This window comes from Aspergillus eucalypticola (assembly GCF_003184535.1).
Source record: "Aspergillus eucalypticola CBS 122712 chromosome Unknown BO83scaffold_3, whole genome shotgun sequence".
NCBI lineage: Eukaryota > Fungi > Ascomycota > Eurotiomycetes > Eurotiales > Aspergillaceae > Aspergillus > Aspergillus eucalypticola.
Window position 1 is genome coordinate 1172397 of NW_020290277.1, and position 17915 is coordinate 1190311.

The 17915-nt window shown below is 49.9% G+C and overlaps 7 protein-coding genes across 7 annotated transcripts; 4 read left to right on the plus strand and 3 right to left on the minus strand.

Moving 5' to 3' along the window:
- Positions 1-1879: 1879 nt before the first annotated feature.
- BO83DRAFT_395743 (F-box protein) lies at positions 1880-3689 on the minus strand (the record flags this gene model as incomplete). The annotated part of the gene is made up of 2 exons (XM_025533096.1): positions 1880-2865; positions 3626-3689. 2 exons carry the CDS (start codon positions 3687-3689, stop codon positions 1880-1882), a joined length of 1050 nt encoding a protein of 349 aa, XP_025392338.1.
- A 1448-nt stretch (positions 3690-5137) lies between these two features.
- On the minus strand, positions 5138-7336 carry BO83DRAFT_353661 (uncharacterized protein; the record flags this gene model as incomplete). The annotated part of the gene is made up of 4 exons (XM_025529060.1): positions 5138-5494; positions 5576-5867; positions 5914-6337; positions 6391-7336. The coding sequence occupies 4 exons, from the start codon at positions 7334-7336 to the stop codon at positions 5138-5140; spliced, it is 2019 nt and encodes a 672-aa protein (XP_025392339.1).
- A 357-nt stretch (positions 7337-7693) lies between these two features.
- BO83DRAFT_454631 (uncharacterized protein) lies at positions 7694-9005 on the plus strand (the record flags this gene model as incomplete). Its single annotated transcript, XM_025536983.1, has 2 exons — positions 7694-7841; positions 7898-9005. 2 exons carry the CDS (start codon positions 7694-7696, stop codon positions 8917-8919), a joined length of 1170 nt encoding a protein of 389 aa, XP_025392340.1. The 3' UTR covers positions 8920-9005.
- Positions 9006-9255: 250 nt separating this feature from the next.
- On the minus strand, positions 9256-10622 carry BO83DRAFT_454636 (MCT family MFS transporter; the record flags this gene model as incomplete). Its single annotated transcript, XM_025536984.1, has 2 exons — positions 10432-10622; positions 9256-10363 (listed from the first exon to the last, which is right to left on the minus strand). Exons 1-2 carry the CDS (start codon positions 10566-10568, stop codon positions 9256-9258), a joined length of 1245 nt encoding a protein of 414 aa, XP_025392341.1. The 5' UTR covers positions 10569-10622.
- Positions 10623-11044: 422 nt separating this feature from the next.
- Positions 11045-12074, plus strand: BO83DRAFT_375090 (peroxiredoxin). Its single transcript, XM_025530373.1, has 3 exons — positions 11045-11259; positions 11316-11497; positions 11554-12074. The coding sequence occupies exons 1-3, from the start codon at positions 11079-11081 to the stop codon at positions 11989-11991; spliced, it is 801 nt and encodes a 266-aa protein (XP_025392342.1). The 5' UTR covers positions 11045-11078; the 3' UTR covers positions 11992-12074.
- A 543-nt stretch (positions 12075-12617) lies between these two features.
- exg2 (putative exo-beta-1,3-glucanase) lies at positions 12618-15334 on the plus strand. The gene is made up of 3 exons (XM_025529061.1): positions 12618-13711; positions 13758-14770; positions 14825-15334. The coding sequence occupies exons 1-3, from the start codon at positions 12641-12643 to the stop codon at positions 15234-15236; spliced, it is 2496 nt and encodes an 831-aa protein (XP_025392343.1). The 5' UTR covers positions 12618-12640; the 3' UTR covers positions 15237-15334.
- Positions 15335-15600: 266 nt separating this feature from the next.
- On the plus strand, positions 15601-17777 carry BO83DRAFT_423495 (uncharacterized protein; the record flags this gene model as incomplete). The annotated part of the gene is made up of 9 exons (XM_025535102.1): positions 15601-15644; positions 15703-15767; positions 15868-16023; positions 16087-16454; positions 16511-16772; positions 16825-17250; positions 17301-17407; positions 17456-17555; positions 17635-17777. The coding sequence occupies 9 exons, from the start codon at positions 15601-15603 to the stop codon at positions 17775-17777; spliced, it is 1671 nt and encodes a 556-aa protein (XP_025392344.1).
- Positions 17778-17915: the final 138 nt, after the last annotated feature.

Below are 17915 nucleotides of genomic sequence, written 5' to 3' on the forward strand. Positions count from 1 at the left end.
GGAATCTCCCGTCTACAGGCGATGGGCACTGGATACTCATCATCAAGATGCCACTGACACGGATCCGAATTACCATCGGCGTTTTGAAATCCAAGATGGGGAAACTACTCGACTGACAACTGTCATACAGGGTATTAGGGAGGACCTCGCTCGAGTGTCTGCCTATCACCATTCTTCGGTTGGTATACATATTCGCGACTTTATCAGACCTTTAATGATACTAAGGGTTGCTTCCGAACTATTAGCATACTAGATGCAGGTAAAAGGGACATCAATCATTTCCTAACCGTTCTCAAAACGTGATGGAATTTCTAGACTATAAGCTGTCTGTTTCCTATGTCTCAACTGCCACTATCGCGCTTAATCGCAAGCCTGTCAGCCCTACCATTTTTCTGATCAGATATTACCGTGTGGCACCACATGCGTAAGCTTGTGCCTGGCTCTTAGGCCAATAATGATAGCTCGTATTCTTCCTGCACTAATATACTCTGCCAAACCTTAGGAAGTCCTGGGTGTGACCGCGAGAAGTCTTGGGCGGGACTGCGAGATCACAGGAGCACGATATGTTCCCTCACAGATATTGATACGGAAAGATTCTAGGAGGACCGGCCTCTATACTCGCCAGTACAATGCTGAGGACAACTTGAGACAGGTATATAAACATCGGCTTGCTAATGGTTGATGTTATCACCCAGACAGATCACAAGACTCACCCGCAGTCGATTCCTCTCATTTTCCTGCCACTTGCTTTCACTATCATGAAATCCACTCAGCTGGCAGGCAGCATCGCCGCCGCCGCACTCGTCGCCGGCACACAGGCGATTAACCTCTTGAGCCTGGATAACGTCACCTACGACACCCTCCGCGACTGGATGGAGCTGGGCTGGCGCCGTTATGGTGATTCCCTGCAGACTACCTACCCCGACCTGGGCGCTTTTAAGGAGGCCGGGGGTAAGATCATTCACTACCACGGCGAGTCGGATCCCAGTATCCCGACCGGATCCTCCGTTCATTATCACTAGTCCGTCCGCAAGATCATGTATACGGATCTTACTTACAACCAGAGCACGGACGCCATGGCTAGCTTCTACCGCCTGTACCTGGTCTCTGGCGCCAGCCACTGCGCGACCAACGCCTATGAGCCGGGACCCTGGCCCCAGGATAACATGGCGGTGATGATTGACTGGGTTGAGGATGGAGTGGTTCCCGTTACCTTGAAGGCGACTTACCTCTCGGGCGAGGAGAAGGGGAGCAACGCCCAGATCTGCGCATGGCCCCTCCGTCCCTTGTGGAGGAACAATGGCACGGTCATGGAATGTTTGTACGACCAGGCCTTGATTGACACCTGGCAGTATGACTTCAATGCATACAGCCTGCCTCTTTACTAGACGGACTGGTACCAGTCGAATTGCTCCGCAATTTGATATGCCATCTTGGGATGGAGTAGATCAAAGTTCTCTATTCGGCACAGTCGGCTAAGAGAAGTGGAAGCAACGGCAATCGAGGTGACAGAACCGTGAGACCTGTCGGTGTAATTATCATTCAACTATGAACTTATCTATACTTAGATAGTAATTTAAATTATCCTGGTCGAATTCGGCCGCCACTCTCCGGTGTTTCTCAAGTGTATCAGAAAAGATTTCTTGAGCAATTGGGGAATACAGGAGGGCACGCAACCTTCTGTTATATGTTTTTGTCTTTTATTGCTATCGTTGTGAGATACTTGGACTACCAAAGAGGCTTTTATCGACGCCATTCCAGTCAGTGGGGGAAGATTATGCATATTTAAAATTTTTGAGGAACAGGCACATAGAAAGCAGCTGACAGGCCAGCGCATTCATCAGCGTATAAAATTTCCATCAATCCATGGACTATGCCTTCACTTGGCCCGATCGAACGACATAACGACATCTCTCTCCTTAAAATAGCCTCTGCGGCGCACAAACTCCGAAACCTTGGCAACAGATGTCCCCATTTTCCGCAACCTCCACACCTCCTGCGCCTTCAGACACTCTCTAAAATGCCCTATAAAACCCTCATGCGAATAAACCCTATCACGCAGAACCAGGCCATCAGCCCCAAAACGCATTCCCTTCGTAAGACCCTCTTCCAGAGAAACCTGGCACCCAGTGCAACAAACACCGTGCTCGATGCGCCCACTAGCCCGATCAAGATAAGGTAAGGTAGTCGTCGCCATGAATGGCAAGTTGGAATATGATTTAGCCGAAGTCCAAGTAGCTTCTTCATCACTAGTAGGCTTAGACCCAACCACCCGGATAAGATCGTCCATAGTCACTAGTTGTCTCCTTCCCTTGCTCGATACCTCCTGCATGGAGTAGATCCCTGGGATGGTCCGAAGAATCGGAAGAGACTTGAGTAAGCGATATGTCCTCGAAGCTGTCTTACACTTCGACGAAATGTACCATTTCGCATCGGCGTAAGGCACGAGCCGGGGCAGGCGATTCTTCTGGATACATGGAAAGCAACAGCGGAGGAGGGTCGGGAGGAAGAGGAAGCCTCCGAATGAGCTGCCGCAGAGGAGACAGTCGCGCGTACAGAGCGCGGTGAACAGATCGGTAATGGTGAATTGGTTTGCTATTTTTGTTCTTAGAAGTGCGCAGAATGCGTCGAGTGCGTGTGTTGTTGTCTCCCGGTAGAAGCGACTGGTGCTGACGATTTGTTGGGCGCGGCGGCTGACTTGGCGGAATCGAAACAGGGATTCGATGTCGAGGCAGAGGCAGATTTCGTGGATGAGTTCCAGATGTAGGACATTGAGCCGGCCTAGGCTTGTGGTGAGTGCTTTGAGGAGTTGGGTTATAGTGCTGCGGACTGGTTCGTGGGCGCAGCGTTTTATGTGGATGACTGCTAGGTCGAAGTCGCGGCGGTGGTAGGTGGTGAGCTCGATGATCTCATCTTCGGGGATGGTTTCGGGTTGAGAAGTCGAAGTCTGTACTTTTGGGGGGTCCATGTTGATCCTTTCTTTTGGGGAGATGTAGTAGATTGGATCCTGGAGGAGGAAGGGGAGGAGGAGCTAGGAAAGATGGAAGGATAAAGAGGATATTCCTATTGCATGTGGTACAGTTTAGCTAAATGCTTAGTTGAAGTGCATTACCAACATCTGATCAATGTTTGACTTTTCATGAACGTGATAGTGAGGTGAATCTGAATGCTATCCTCCTCTAGAGTTCCTCCAGCACATACATATACGATGCTCAGTTCATAAAAGATCACCATGAGCTGCATATTAACGTTCCTATAGCTCTTTCATAATTTCCAGAATAGACTAAAAGCCTTGCACTATGCATACCCCTGGGACCCCCCAAACCTTCCAAAATATTCAACGCCAACGGACGAAGCAAAATCAAGGAGATAGATATTCCTAGAACAAACTTGAAGTCAGCGCATATCTTAATGGCCAAGAATTGTATGTCAGGGACTCATATACATACCATTTATCATCATTCAGTAGCCATAATCTCGTCGCCTTCCTGCACTTCCTTGTTCTCAACGTAGGTCGTCGGCGCACCGGGAGGTACGAGGTGGCGCCGGCAATAATTTGGCGAGGTTTTTCCCAATGCCTTTATGGAGGGGCTGCACCTGACATTTGTTCCCTGACGTTCCTTACACTGAACAAAGTCCATCTCCTTCTGGCAGCCGCAGGAGAACGCAATTTGCAGATTGGTGCACATGTTCAAAGAATTGGCTCTGGGAGGATGTGAAGATTGATTGGTCAAGGTGCGATGTCGACGTGACGTAAAGATTGAGCGGTGGTTAAGCTGGTTGTAAGGGTTTGAGGGAGCTTGGGAGTGTCGAGTAGTCGTGTGCTTGGTTAATGGTAGTTATTGGTAGATAGTAATTGTAGATGAGAGGGTACCGTATGAGAGAGGAAGGAAATGAAGTAGAGTACTCGAGGTAGAGAAAGAAGAGCGAGAGAAGCTACAGAAGGATATATGTAGGTGGAGGAGAGGGAAGAGCCAAAAGACAGAGGTTCAGCTTAAATAGCCCTGGCGTCTGTATCAGTTTGGAATGAGCTGTGAGTCTCGTGTGAGGAATGTATGCTGTTAAATATTGAGCAATCAGCTATCAAGTCGACGTATATCTGAACCCTGAGTTGCTTTTCCTTCGGTCCTGCTTTATATGCAGGAACCCTGATTGAGATGCTGTGTCTATCCCTCAGCTGTGGGATCTGAGCTTATGGTGAGATCCTTTCTCAGTAAACCTGTCTTCAACTCTAAGCTGCCTGCGAGTAATCCAAATGAGGTGGTGTGGCCAATTGATTGATCCAGTAGAAAATGAGGTCGAGTTTGTATGGGCTGAAATATCTATCGTAAGCCCGTGCAGGTGTTGGTGACTCGTATACTCGGAACAATATGATACGTCAGCAATCTTCTCGCGGTGTGGTAGAACCTAGCCTAAAGCTTGCAAAGCACACTAATTCGATGCTGGAAATCTTTGCGGTGAGGAAATCAGCACAACGGAAGATACATGAACGATTGATGAAGAGTAAACCGTAGTAGTGGTGTCTTCAGTTGCGGAGTACCTCGGTATAGTCATCAATAATGTTACTGTGGTAAGAAGTTTTAGGGCTTGAAAGAGCCTCCGTAGTAGATCTTCGAGATGGATGGTTGAATGGAGTAGCTCAAATTTGAGTCATATTGTCGATTTTCCGGGAATGGAAAGGATTTCCGATAGGAATGACAAGGACTAGCAATCGGTTAGCTAGGAAATTCTTAGGGTGCCCTTCCAGATAATGACAGCTACCGACGGCAGATACATCGGGTCCAATAGTAGTGTTTGGATACTAGAGCTATGGATGAGCGGACAAGTGAAGGAGACATGAAAGTACAACGGTCTCAATCCACTCATTAGTACAATATCGGAGTCGCGTAATAATAGGAAGGTGAAGCCTCTCAAGTCGCTGTCGTCCCCCTTCATACAGCCTCTGGTCTAGCTAGACCTTCAGATCTGGCCCAATAACCATCCGCTCGAATTTGATTTCTACGAGTTTAGTTGGAAAATTGACTATAAACTGGCGCTTATCATATCGTTTACCTGACAAGTAGACTCGTTCTACAGCTCCTCACATTAGGACTGTAATCCGCTTGGGTCTAAATAACCTTCCTCCTTCCTCCTAACCTCAGTCACCAATACTTCCATCCCAATCAACCCAGTCAAACGTGTTCAGCAGCTCTAAGTGCGGATATTGCGGGAGCTCATCATCCAGAAACGGTGCCACAGACTGCAGCTGCTCAACTCCAGGAGGATCCGGATCCAATATCCGGTCCAGAGATCGACACAGAATCCTCCGTATGGAACGTACCATGCTTTTGCAGGAAGCCTCAGTCTCGATCCAGTCCAGGCATACCACCAGTAGGCTAAGGTTCTGAATGATTGGTGATCGTGGAAGGCGTATTTGATAGCTTTGCGGGTGTGTGGCTTGTCGCAGGAGCTCCAGACAGAGGATGCCGCTTGCTGGAATTGCGTACGACATGGTCTTGTGATTGTGTTAGAGACAAAAATAAATGAAATAAATGTTTCGAGTTGTATCCTAGATACAGGGAACCCGATTACGTACCAGCCACTCAAAGTCAGCGTACAGACCAACAAATCGGTCTTTCTTCCTCCAGAAGAGCAAGGTCGAGTCCAGCATTTCATGACTCACTTCGACAAGGTCTTGCCCGGTGACGATATTGTGTCGCTTCAACAGCCGTTCCAAGAGAAACAGGTTCAAGAGAAATTCCAAACGCGTGAGGATCTGTGCATAGAGGACATATCCGGGAACATTGGTGTTGTTGAGCTCAGATTTCGAAAACTGAATCACCGATGGAAGTTGCATGTATGTTTCATGGGACCGTTGCTTCAAATTTCTAGTACTAATGTTAGAAGGTATGTGCGTGGCTTGGAGTAACGCACATAGCCCTATCGACGGCACCCTCAGCCAAATTATCCATTGAACTTTCTAAAACCTCCAAGACCTCATGTCGGATACGGGCGAAGCTCGTGCGCGATCGTAAGATTGTTGTAGAGTAGATCTGGTTATCTTGGTTCCATCCACGGGAGTCTAACTGCGCAGCGGCAGACGGAAGATCGCTAGATAGTAGGGCATCATCACTCAGATCTAGTGGCAGTCTGGTAGATGAATATGCCAGACTCAAGAGAGGGGGTCGCCCAGTGAAAGTTGAGATGACCTTGTCAATGTTGAAAACGGCGGCATAGAGCCTCCTTTTCAGTTCGAATTGGAGACTCACAGTTTCTGCCTCTGTTGCAAGCTCACGATGAAGTCCGAGAGAAGTAGTCACGGCCACTAACTCGCCATGTTGTGTCCAATGGGAGAAACCTTATTTTGGTTAGATCAGAGGCAAGGCATGATCAGTCTGTGTCGCCACGTACTCTTGTCCCCGCTCAGAATGCCCTCCAGAATGTTATGCTTGTACAACAAATACACAAAAAGAAGATTGACAGAGCCAAGCTGTTTGCACAGATCAATGCATAACGATGCACAGCGTTTGAAGTGCGCCATCAATTGTTTGGCGTTCGTAACAGATGAATGTGCCTGACAATATTCGGCGACCGCTTGGCTTTCCGACGAGGAGGAGATTGCTCCGCAAGCCCAGTAGGTATACAAAATGCCAAGAGTTTCCCATCGCATGTGTGTCCCTGTAAAGGAGGCCAGCCAGGCGTGCGGATCCGGTTTCTTTTGTAGCGGTGTTTTGCTATTTCGGGTGAGAATTGCAGCCGTTTCCAGCATGTCTACTTCCGACCGTCGTCGTAGCGCCGGCCGGAAAGCATTCCACATTCTGTCTGATGAGTGATGCCCTGCCAGCCGGACCCAGCCATCATTTGGATTGACGTGGCTTGAAAAGAGCATGGAGCAGTTGCGCTCCTCCGGTATATGGCGCAGAATACGAGCGCCGAGCTGCACAAGTGGTGTGTCAACTTGGGGATCTGGAGCCAAGTCTCGTCGTATTCCTGAAGCTTTGTTGGCATCCTCCAGCTCGAAGCAATCTCCATGTTCCACAAATACCGAGGTGAAGCTCGTTGGTCCCAGGTATTCGTTCGAGCTTTCGATAAGGGGCGTGCTCCGGTCCTCAACCCCGTGGTTCTCTGCGGATGTTGCATGCACCTCAAGGTAGGAAGCCCCTGATCCTACAAGTAATTGCGGAGTTTCTCCCGAGGTCGTACTTTTCGTGCTATTTGACTGTGACAGGTAAATACATTCGATTGAATGCTTCTGGCATCGTTGACATGTCGGCTGATTGTGGTCACAAGCTAATTTCCGTCTGCGACAGGCCTCACAGGCAGCCCTGCGACCGTTGCGCCGTCGTAGAGAAGGCATAGCACCGAAGGTTACTAGATAGTACCGACACAAATCAAAGAACTTCCACAGCGTCGGTGTACGGAGTAGATAATGCTAGTCGTTAGTGCCGGAAAGCCACTCGGCGTTCGGGATTACCATAATCATTCCCGATTGGCTCTGCCCCGATAAGCCTCTCCGTAAGGCCTCAAGATCCTGGTAATCAAGCTGAGGTAGTCATTGGGTGGTGCTTCATTCGACTCTGGGTTCCTATTAATTATTTCGTACAGCCGAAAGCCGATTCCGATATCCGTACCTTACGGCCAAACAGCATATATCCATGTATTCGACTCGACACCGACATGCCATTCCAATATCCCCAACGATCTATTCAGGAAAATGGCAAGATCCAAACTCCAAATACATATACATGACAATTCAGATGATGCATTATGCGTGTCCTCCAATGGAGATATGATCTCAGGCGAGATCAGTATTCATATGGAGAAAAATAACCACTCCTCCGATCTGGTGATCATGCTTGAAGGTAAAGTCCATACATCGGCTATTGGAGAGACACTGCTAATTTTTTGCTTAATACAGGAACAACCACAGTATCCTTGCAGCATGAAGTAGGAGTCAAACTTCAGAGCACCCAGACTTTTCTGCGTCTCAGCCAGAAGACGCGAGTCGATTCTCCTGCAACATTCCCATTTACATTCGTCATCCCATCAGCTCTGCCCACTGAATCATGCAGCCACGTCGTGTGTGATCCACTCGTGCGATATGCGCATACAGCGTTGCCTCCTTCTCTAGGGGGCAAAACTCCATGTGCCACAAAAAACAACAAAACCGATATTCTGACACCGAATGCGGTACAAATTCGCTACTGCATCAAGGCAACTCTCCAAGCTTGTCAGCAAGACCAGGAACCGGTGCTCAGCACTATCAGGGAGATATATATTATTCCCACTCTTTCGTCAGAGAGACCACCCCCAGCCTTCACTCCTGCAATCAATAACTCGGATAAGCCTTCTCAACTGGCTCTGGAAAATCATGATTCTCCAATGAAGGCCCAAATCGTACGTAACATCTTCCGGCGAAAGGAAGGCCGCCTCGTCGGTGAGATCCTACATGCGGGATCGCTTACCATGCACCTTCACCGACAACGACTTACAGAGGCTACTATTCCCCTTCGACTCGGCTACTATTCAGCCTCGGGGATTTGTCCTCGCTTACATCGTTTGACTATTTCCATACGTGCATTGACAATTTTTGGTCTGTCTCCAAGCCCGGATATCTCTTATCAAACCCAAAGTCACCAATCGAGCGTTTACACGAAGACTCTGCAAATCGCCACCCAAGACATGTCTAGTATAACATGGGAGGCTGTGCCATGTCCCACTATAATGGATCCACAAATTGAGATGACGTATGAGGCCCTTGTTCCGGTGTCGTTCAGTCTCTCCCCTGACAGACCTTTTGTGCCCACCTTTCATTCGTGTATGGTGGGGCGGAGCTACGAGCTTGAGTTCCGAGTATACTATCAAGTCGGAAGGGAATCGATCTTTCCACGTCGATTTTCAATCACTGTGCCCTTGATAATCACAATGAGCAACAGATAGAATTTCCGCATTTGAGAGTGCATGCTAGTGTTATGGATTGCTGGTATGTAATCCCGAGAACATAATTTAGGTAGGCCAGATATTTTCAGGGAGAGGGAAGTCAATGACTACAGTATTGTCGATGCCCTGATCTATTGAATCGTTGTTGGCTAGTATAAGTTCTATAATCATGTTTAGCAAGCTATATGGTATACTATAAATTGCGCGAAGACCAATATTGCTACCTCTACAACTCTCATGGGAATGTATTGAATACGAAATATAAAAATACACCTTCCAAAGAGGACATAGAATTCAGCATTACTGGAGTACAATAATTAGCACTGACTAGGTCCTTCAGTTCTTTTTCGACATTCCTGCAAGAAGCAGCAGCACACCCGTAGCCCCAATACTAACCCCTGAATATAGCTGCACACCTAAATAAGACCCCGTATTATCCAGAATGGCACCTGCAACAGGTGAACCACATAAGGAACCCAACCCACACAACACCGAACACATACCCATTCTCGTTCCCAAGGTATCAAGGTTCGGAGTGAGGGAGGTCAAAGCCACAGCGGGAAGTGCAACAAAAGCCCCGGAGAAGAATCCATAGAGGACTGCGAATGCAATTAAGCCGCCAGAGTCTGTGATAGCAATCCAGCATAGCGACACTACGCCACTGATGATAGCACTTCCCAGCAGTATGTTCAACGGGCCGAGTCTCGGGGCTAGTAACCCCGGAACGATTCTCCCCGGAACGGATGCAGCATTGAGGATTGAGACAAGATAGAAAGCGAGGGGCTCGCCTACAGCATGCTCTTGGATGGCGTAAGCTTCGATGTAGAAGATAGGGTTGAAGAAGCCAATGTAACCGAAGAACATGGCCACACAGAATAAGGTGTATGGAATCTGTTTGAAGGCGGAGAACTCGGTCAAGACGCGCCTGTGCACGGGGGTTTGGCGCACGCGCATGACGCACATGGAAAAAGCAGTCGTTCCGAGAGCTATAAACCCGATGGTTCGTGTGGCCCAACCGAAGCCGATGCGAGGCTGGAGTTGACGGAAGATTATAGGATAGAGGACACCTCCGAGGCTGCTCCCCGACGCGGCCAGGGCTGTGGCAATTGGACGCCGCGAGGAGAAGTATTGTGGAATTATGGCCACAGACGGAATGTAGAGACATCCGTTCCCGAGTCCGATACAGAACGCTTGAGCGAGGAGGACTTGCCAGTATGAGGTGCAGACGCTGAGCGTCATAAATCCGATAACGATAAGGGCGGAGCCGGTAAGAATGAGAACGTGAAAGTGACCCGAGTCATAGAGGGGACCAGTAATGACTCCGATTAGGAGGAGGAGAAAAGCTTGGATTGCACCAATCCAGGAGATGTCTGAGTTAGACTGGTCCTTAAGCAGGCCGAGTTCATAATAGGCTTGGAAGGCACCGTATGTGTTTACCGTTCCCCTGTGGTTCGCGAAGGTAGTCATTAGAAGAATGCTTTGAAGTAAAGGGTGGTAGCATGAAAATAGTACCATGAGTTGAAGAAGAGGAAGAACGAGCCTGCCACCTGCAGCCAGGCTTGGAGACCACTATTCGGCGGCGTAGTATAGGCTGTATTCTGCCCATTGATCTGCGAGTTGGCCGCTTTGGGCGATTCAAGCTTCTCCATGATGACGGTCGTTTGGTCCGACTATCGATTCCCAAATACAAAGGAGGATACGGAGACTGCTCAGTATGGTATCTGCACGGCTTGACTGCTTCATTGTTGATATATATCTGAGTCTCGGCTCTCGGCTTCGGGGTCAAAACACCATTCGGAAACAAGACCAGCAAAAAAGTCCCTGTCTATCCGTTCTGACTTGGCTGTACACCCAAGTCCGAGCGTATTGACTTCGCCAAGGTTTAAATGGTTCTCAGTTAGCATGCCGTTGATACTAGAAGATGAGTGGATCTGTGGGCATACAAGGTAGGAAGGGCTAAATATTTAAGCGCCTGGCATCCTCAGGCAGAAAGTATGCCAATGTCTGGTTCTGCCTCAGGAATCAGCACGTGCTAGCAGCCGAATCCGGTTAGTGTTCCCCCACTGATGCAATCACGCAAACAGCTTGTTGGAGCAGTGGAAGCTCTCGGAACGCTTCTTCTCTCCTCATCCCATCTCAATTGCTCCAGATCAAGCACAATGGCATCAATTCTCCCCCGTGTTGGCTTCCGCGCCTTGACCGCTCTGCCCAGAGCCACCCCTCTGCCCCGGGTGTCTTTCACGCAGCTCCCTCGTGTGCAGCCCCGCGTTCAGCCCCTCACTCGCCGATTCCTTGCAACCATTCCCCAAGAACAGCCTCGTCTGCGTCTTGGATCGACCGGTAGGTCTACCCATTCAACTATCTTGCACCACTTGGATGTATACTGACCGGTGTAGCCCCCAACTTCAAGGCCCTTACCACCCATGGCGAAATTGACTTCCACGAGTTCATCGGCAACAGCTGGGCCATTCTCTTCTCCCACCCGGCCGACTTCACCCCCGTCTGCACCACCGAGCTGGGTGCTTTCGCCAAGATGAAGGATGAGTTTGAGAAGAGAGGCGTCAAGATGATCGGTCTGGTGAGTGGTCTGGTATTAGAATTTCGGGCAGCCGCTAACAGTCAATGAACCTCTAGAGCGCCAATGACCTCAGCTCCCACGACCAGTGGATTGATGACATCAACGAGGTTGCCAATACCAACGTTCAGTTCCCTATCATCGCCGATGCCGACCGCAAGGTCGCCTTCCTTTACGACATGGTTGATCAGCGCGACTTGGACAACATTGCTGAGAAGGGCATCCCGTTCACCATCCGCTCCGTCTTCATTATCGACCCCGAGAAGAAGATTCGTCTCACCATGTCGTACCCTGCCTCCACTGGCCGCAACTCGGCCGAGGTCCTGCGTGTCATTGATTCCCTGCAGACTGCTGATCGCAAGGGCATTGCCACTCCTATCGACTGGCAGGTTGGCGAGGATGTGATTGTGCCTCCTTCGGTGTCGACCGAGGATGCCAAGAAGAAGTTTGGCGAGGTGCGCGAGCTGAAGCCGTACCTGCGTTACACCAAGTACTAAGTGCTTGGGTGAAAAGAGGGATTGTAACAACAATAACATGTGCAACAAAATATATATCAACGGAATACTACTGTTCTAGAACACCTCCGAAGTATAGAAGGTCTATAACGTAGCCAGTCAGGTGATAACTCCCCAGGGTCCAGTCCCTGAATAGCCCGCACTAGTCCCAATCCAGCCACACCCCAAAAACCACCGTCTCCGCACTAGACCCAAAACAGCAAATCCAATACAAAAAGGGTTTCAAATCGGGCGAATTTCTGTTTATCGCCAGACGCGCCGCCGCCTCGAGCTGACATGTCCTTTTTCTCTCTTCAATCATTCAATTGCTGCCGGCTCCTGGCGATCCCGTCTTGGTACCTCCGAGACTGCTCAGCTAATTAATTAGCCATACTCCGGAGATCGTATCCCATCTCACCCGATTTCCCGTACATTCCGTCCACTGTTCTCCTTCAGGGGCTCTCCGTCAGCGTGGGACGGTGGCAGTTCTAGACTGTAACCGGCGGGGCAACCCAACATTCCACACTGTGTTCTCGCCCCGGGACACCCGGATCTGCCGATTGGATTTTGATTAATTTACTTTATCTGACGCCCACATTCTTTGTTCCTTTACGCCTCTTATTCGTTCCGATAAAGTTCCCGGCTGCACTGCATGCCGAGCCACTCCCGCGTTCGGGACCGGTTGAGTCCCAGCAGCGAGCTGGACGATGCCGATCCCGTTTACTCTCCCTCGGTGTACCAGAGGGAACATTATAACAACAACGATTCGTTGTTTGACTCCGCTGAGGAAGACTACGCCCGTGCACCGCGAAATGTCCATAGTTACGAGACCCATGAAGAATACCACGATGATGATGATGATGATGATGACGATGTCCATGAGGATGACCACAACCGTGAATTCGATGATAAGTTTGGGGAGCCTTGGGTTCCGTTACGTGCTCAGGTCCAAGGTGATCAGTGGAGAGAGGGGTTTGAGACTGCCATTCCCAAGGAAGAGGATGTCACTCAAGCAAAAGAGTATCAGTACCATATGAGCGGGGCGCTTGGCGATGATGGACCACCCCCGTTGCCATCTGATTCTCTAGGTAATGGAAAGGGGAAGAAGCGGCTGGATCGAGAGACGCGACGGCAGAGGAGGAAAGAGAGGCTTGCGGCGTTCTTCAAACATAAGAACGGGGATGCATCAGCTGGATTGGTCAGTGGGGATGCCCTGGCAAAGCTGCTGGGGTCACAGGATGGCGATGAGGATTGCTTGAGTCATCTGGGCAGTGAGCGTGCGGACTCAATGTCACAAAAGAATCTGGAGGGTGGTAGGCAAAGGAAACTTCCGGTGCTAAGTGAGGAGCCAATGATGCTTCGACCGTTTCCTGCAGTAGCGCCGACGGGACAGACGCAGGGTAGGGTAGTGTCTGGGGCGCAGTTGGAACAGGGAGGCCCTGGTATCGAGATGCGACATCGTGGTGGAGGTGGGCCGCCTACGGAGGGATTGCTCCAGAAAGAGAGTGACTGGGATGGCAGCACGAAAGGTTCTTCTGCCTCTGCGAGGCCGTCGTTCTGGAAGCGATATCACAAAACATTCATCTTCTTTGCAATATTAATAGTCATGGCAGCTATAGCGATCCCTGTGGGGATTATTGAGGCAAGGCGACTTCACGGGACTAATGGAGCTGATAGCTCTTCGAATTCTAATCTGGAAGGAATTAGTCGTGATAGTATTCCGGTCTGTTTGAGCTCTATTTACCTCTTGGTGATACTGACCATATTAGGCTTATGCTAGAGGGACGTACCTCGATCCATTTACATGGTACGATACCACTGATTTCAATGTGACCTTTACAAATGCCACCGTTGGTGGTTTGTCTATTATGGGTCTGAACTCAACGTGGAACGACTCAGCCCAAGCGAACGAAAACGTGCCACCTCTGGACGAGAAGTTTCCGTACGGGTCGCAACCTATTCGCGGTGTCAACCTTGGAGGCTGGTTGTCGATCGAGCCGTTCATTGTCCCTTCGCTTTTCGATACCTACACTTCAAGCGAAGGAATAATCGACGAGTGGACGCTATCCAAGAAACTCGGCGACTCGGCTGCCTCAGTCATCGAAAAGCACTATGCCACATTCATCACCGAGCAAGACTTTGCTGACATCAGAGATGCCGGTCTCGATCACGTTCGGATCCAGTTTTCATACTGGGCCATCAAGACATACGATGGAGATCCGTATGTCCCAAAGATCGCATGGCGCTACCTCCTCAGGGCCATTGAATACTGCCGCAAATACGGCCTCCGAGTCAACCTCGATCCCCACGGAATCCCAGGGAGTCAGAACGGCTGGAATCACAGCGGTCGACAGGGCACGATCGGCTGGCTGAACGGGACCGACGGAGAATTAAATCGAAAACGATCTCTCGAGATACATGACCAGCTCTCGCAGTTCTTCGCACAGGACCGATACAAGAACGTCGTGACGATTTACGGCCTCGTAAACGAACCGCTAATGCTTTCCTTGCCTGTCGAAAAAGTCCTCAACTGGACAGTAGAAGCTACCAACCTGGTACAGAAGAACGGTATTAAAGCTTGGGTCACCGCCCACGACGGCTTCCTCAATCTAGCGAAATGGGATAAGATGCTTAAAACTCGACCGAACAACATGATGCTTGATACCCACCAATACACCGTCTTCAACACGGGCGAGATTGTCCTCAACCACACCAGAAGAGTGGAGCTCATCTGCGAAAGCTGGTACTCGATGATCCAGCAGATCAATATCACCAGCACGGGGTTCGTATCCACCCCCAGTCCTTCCCACCATCGCAAGTTACTGACCTTATCTAGATGGGGCCCAACCATATGCGGTGAATGGTCCCAAGCCGACACCGACTGTGCTCAATACGTTAACAACGTCGGCCGCGGTACTCGTTGGGAAGGTACCTTCTCTCTTACCGACTCGACTCAATACTGTCCCACAGCGAGTGAGGGGACCTGCAGCTGCACGCAAGCGAACGCTGTCCCCGGCGTCTACTCGGAAGGATACAAGACGTTCCTCCAAACCTACGCCGAAGCACAGATGTCGGCTTTTGAAACCGCCATGGGGTGGTTCTACTGGACCTGGGCAACGGAGTCTGCAGCACAGTGGAGCTATCGGACGGCGTGGAAGAACGGCTACATGCCGAAGAAGGCCTATAGCCCGGCCTTTAAGTGCGGGGATGCCATCCCTAGTTTTGGCAATCTGCCGGAGTATTATTGAGCCTTCATCTATCGTCTCATGTTGAGCTTTTGGCGTCGGTAATCATGTACTATGGACTTTTTGAGCGTTTGTCATTGCATATAGGTTTTTCTTTCTGGATGATGTGTTCATGAGTATGAATGAAGTTGGTTTAACTACTGAACCTGTTATATCTATAATAAATGCCAAGAATGGCCCATCCAACAAGTGACGGATAGGCCCGACCGTGGCTCGGATTCCTTCATTTAGCGAATGCGGGGATTTAATATGGGATGCGGGGGATGGCCCGACCGATTTCAGACTAGCCCGCACTCACCTCTACAAGGCAACTCTTTCCGTGTTTCCTCATCCATTTTCTCACGCTCTCAATGGCACCAGAACCCCCATGACCCCATCACGCAAACCACGACATCGTCTGATCGCTGGCTGGTAATTACCCAACCACCTATCATCGCTCCTAGATTGCTACGCTAACCCATCCCTTCAGTCAAAGATGTCGGAGTAAGTTCCTAGACCGCCCTCTCACCTCCACCGAAGGTGATGGGAAGATTCGTATGTGGACTAATTCTTCTCTTGTTTAGTCCGTCATCTGAAGTGTTCGTACTCCCCACAAATAGGTCTACTGTCTTGAACTGACACGTCTACCCTACAGGCGACACCAATTCTCCAGCTTGCAGCCATTGCCTCCGGGCAGGTACAGACTGCGATAGAGGAGTAAACGTGCGCTTCCGGAACGGACTAGACATCTTCGGTAATGATGATACTCTCTTCCCGGAAAGGGATCTGTGGCCATACTTGATGGGTCCACGTTAGTGATTCTCTGTCTCTTTGGCGGTTGGTGGTGTCAAGCTGACCTTCTCAATTTCTGAAGTGAGGTTCGTTGACGAGACGGTCATCATCAAACGGTTGTATGAGGTGGAAGAGCCAGAGCATAATGGCTCAACAGAGCAGTCTCGTGGGGTCAATAATGCCCATACAACTCCAGTCGGAGTTGTGGGGTACCATGGCCTCGAGCAGTATATGTCGCCATTGACGGATGATACCACGCCGATGCAGACACTATGCGATGATGGTCGTTCGTCTGAATTAGAATTGTTGATGGGAACTGCTCTTCAGCATACTGACAGAGTTACGGGAAGGGAGTTGCAGACTGGTGGTTTGGTGCAGGAACAGTGGCTCTCGTTCAACGAGAGAGAAGCGAAGTTGATGCGGAATTATGTTGAGAACATGGCGTTGTGGGTACGAGCGGATGATTGGCATCTTCAAGTTTCTGTTCTGCCGCTGACCCCTCAAAGGCAGATATAACCGACCCTCATCGACACTTCGAGATAGAGGTACCTGTGAGAGCAATGCAGGATTCCGTTCTGCGATATGCGATCTTCGCTTTCTCCTCTCGCCATGTCGAGCGACAAAAAAAGGGAAACGAAGCGGAGGCGTTGCAATATCATAACCACTGTCTGCAGCTTCTGATTCCCATATTATCTGGAACTGGTGGTGATCTGACCGATGTTGTTCTTGCTACTGTTGCTATCCTTCGCCAACACGAGGAAATGGAGTGTATGTGATGCCGTGCTGCCACAGAAGCATTCACGGCGCTGACTTGATATAGATGACGACAACCAATTCCATCTGACAGGGGCAACGCGTATCATGAATACTGTCTCCTCTTTTGGATCCTCCGGGGGATTGGGTGAAGCGGCAGCCTGGCTCTGTCTCCGTGAGGACATTCATGTATCGCTGATCTCGCAAAAGCCCCTACGAACAAATCTGGAAAGCTTCCACCACTCCGATATTTTTCTAAGAAACGATGATTTTGCGTGGGCGGCTCGGATGGTCTTCCTGTTAGCCAAAGTCCTCAAATGTGCTTTCAATCAGATGTCTTCGCTAGAATACACTGCGCTACAGAGTATTGCGCAGGAAGTTGAAGACTGGAATGCCAGAAAGCCGCCGTCCTTCCAACCCCTGCGTGAGCTTCCTCGTGGAAAGGATGTCTCGCATCGGTTCCCAGAGATGTGGATGTTGCTACCGGTGCATGGTGAGTATTCCGACATCTGCCTGATTTCGACTAATGTCTTTCCAATTTAGTGGTCGGAACTCAGTACTACCATATCGCCAAGATAGTTCTTGCCTTTGCTTGTTGCCCAAGTCCTCCGCTTGCTTACGAGAGTTTCAGAAATTCGCGAAACATCGAGGTACGTTGGTGTGATTCTAATATGGTTCTATCACCTGACTGTACTCAGAAAGCGATACGCTATCACCTGTTCATGGTGCTGGGATTGGCCAAGTCAAATCCCAAAGCGGAGAATACGCTTCTCACCGCACGGCATAGCCTAGTAGCGTGTAAGTGACATGGCAGTCGAGTCATGTGGCATGGACTGAGCGCAAACCTTTTCCTCTACTCGACTAACTGTGGCACTAGGGGGCTGGGTCATTCGGCAAAAGACGGACCAGCAGGCTGCAGAAATCCTCCTCAGAGAGATGTGGACGAGAACGGGGTGGGATGTGACGGCATCGATCCAGTCCTTACGAGAGCAATGGGCTGACGAAGAGACGGACAGTTGAACTGACCCGAACATATACCGAACTCCAGGCGTTGTAACTCAAAGAGTGACAGGTGTATCATTCGGCAAAACTGAGCACTATGCGCTGTGCCACCTATCTCGGGATAGGTCGGCTCCAACAGTCCCAGCACGTCACCAG

What these genes read in the sequence shown, in the direction of transcription:
- BO83DRAFT_375090 (XM_025530373.1), top strand. Translation starts at nt 11,079, where the DNA reads ATGGCATCAATTCTCCCCCGTGTTGGCTTCCGCGCCTTGACCGCTCTG. An exon ending in TCTGCGTCTTGGATCGACCG is followed by an intron (nt 11,260 to 11,315) that starts GTAGGTCTACCC and finishes TGACCGGTGTAG; the next exon opens with CCCCCAACTTCAAGGCCCTT. An exon ending in GCGTCAAGATGATCGGTCTG is followed by an intron (nt 11,498 to 11,553) that starts GTGAGTGGTCTG and finishes ATGAACCTCTAG; the next exon opens with AGCGCCAATGACCTCAGCTC.
- exg2 (XM_025529061.1), top strand. Translation starts at nt 12,641, where the DNA reads ATGCCGAGCCACTCCCGCGTTCGGGACCGGTTGAGTCCCAGCAGCGAG. An exon ending in TTAGTCGTGATAGTATTCCG is followed by an intron (nt 13,712 to 13,757) that starts GTCTGTTTGAGC and finishes TGACCATATTAG; the next exon opens with GCTTATGCTAGAGGGACGTA. An exon ending in ATCAATATCACCAGCACGGG is followed by an intron (nt 14,771 to 14,824) that starts GTTCGTATCCAC and finishes GACCTTATCTAG; the next exon opens with ATGGGGCCCAACCATATGCG.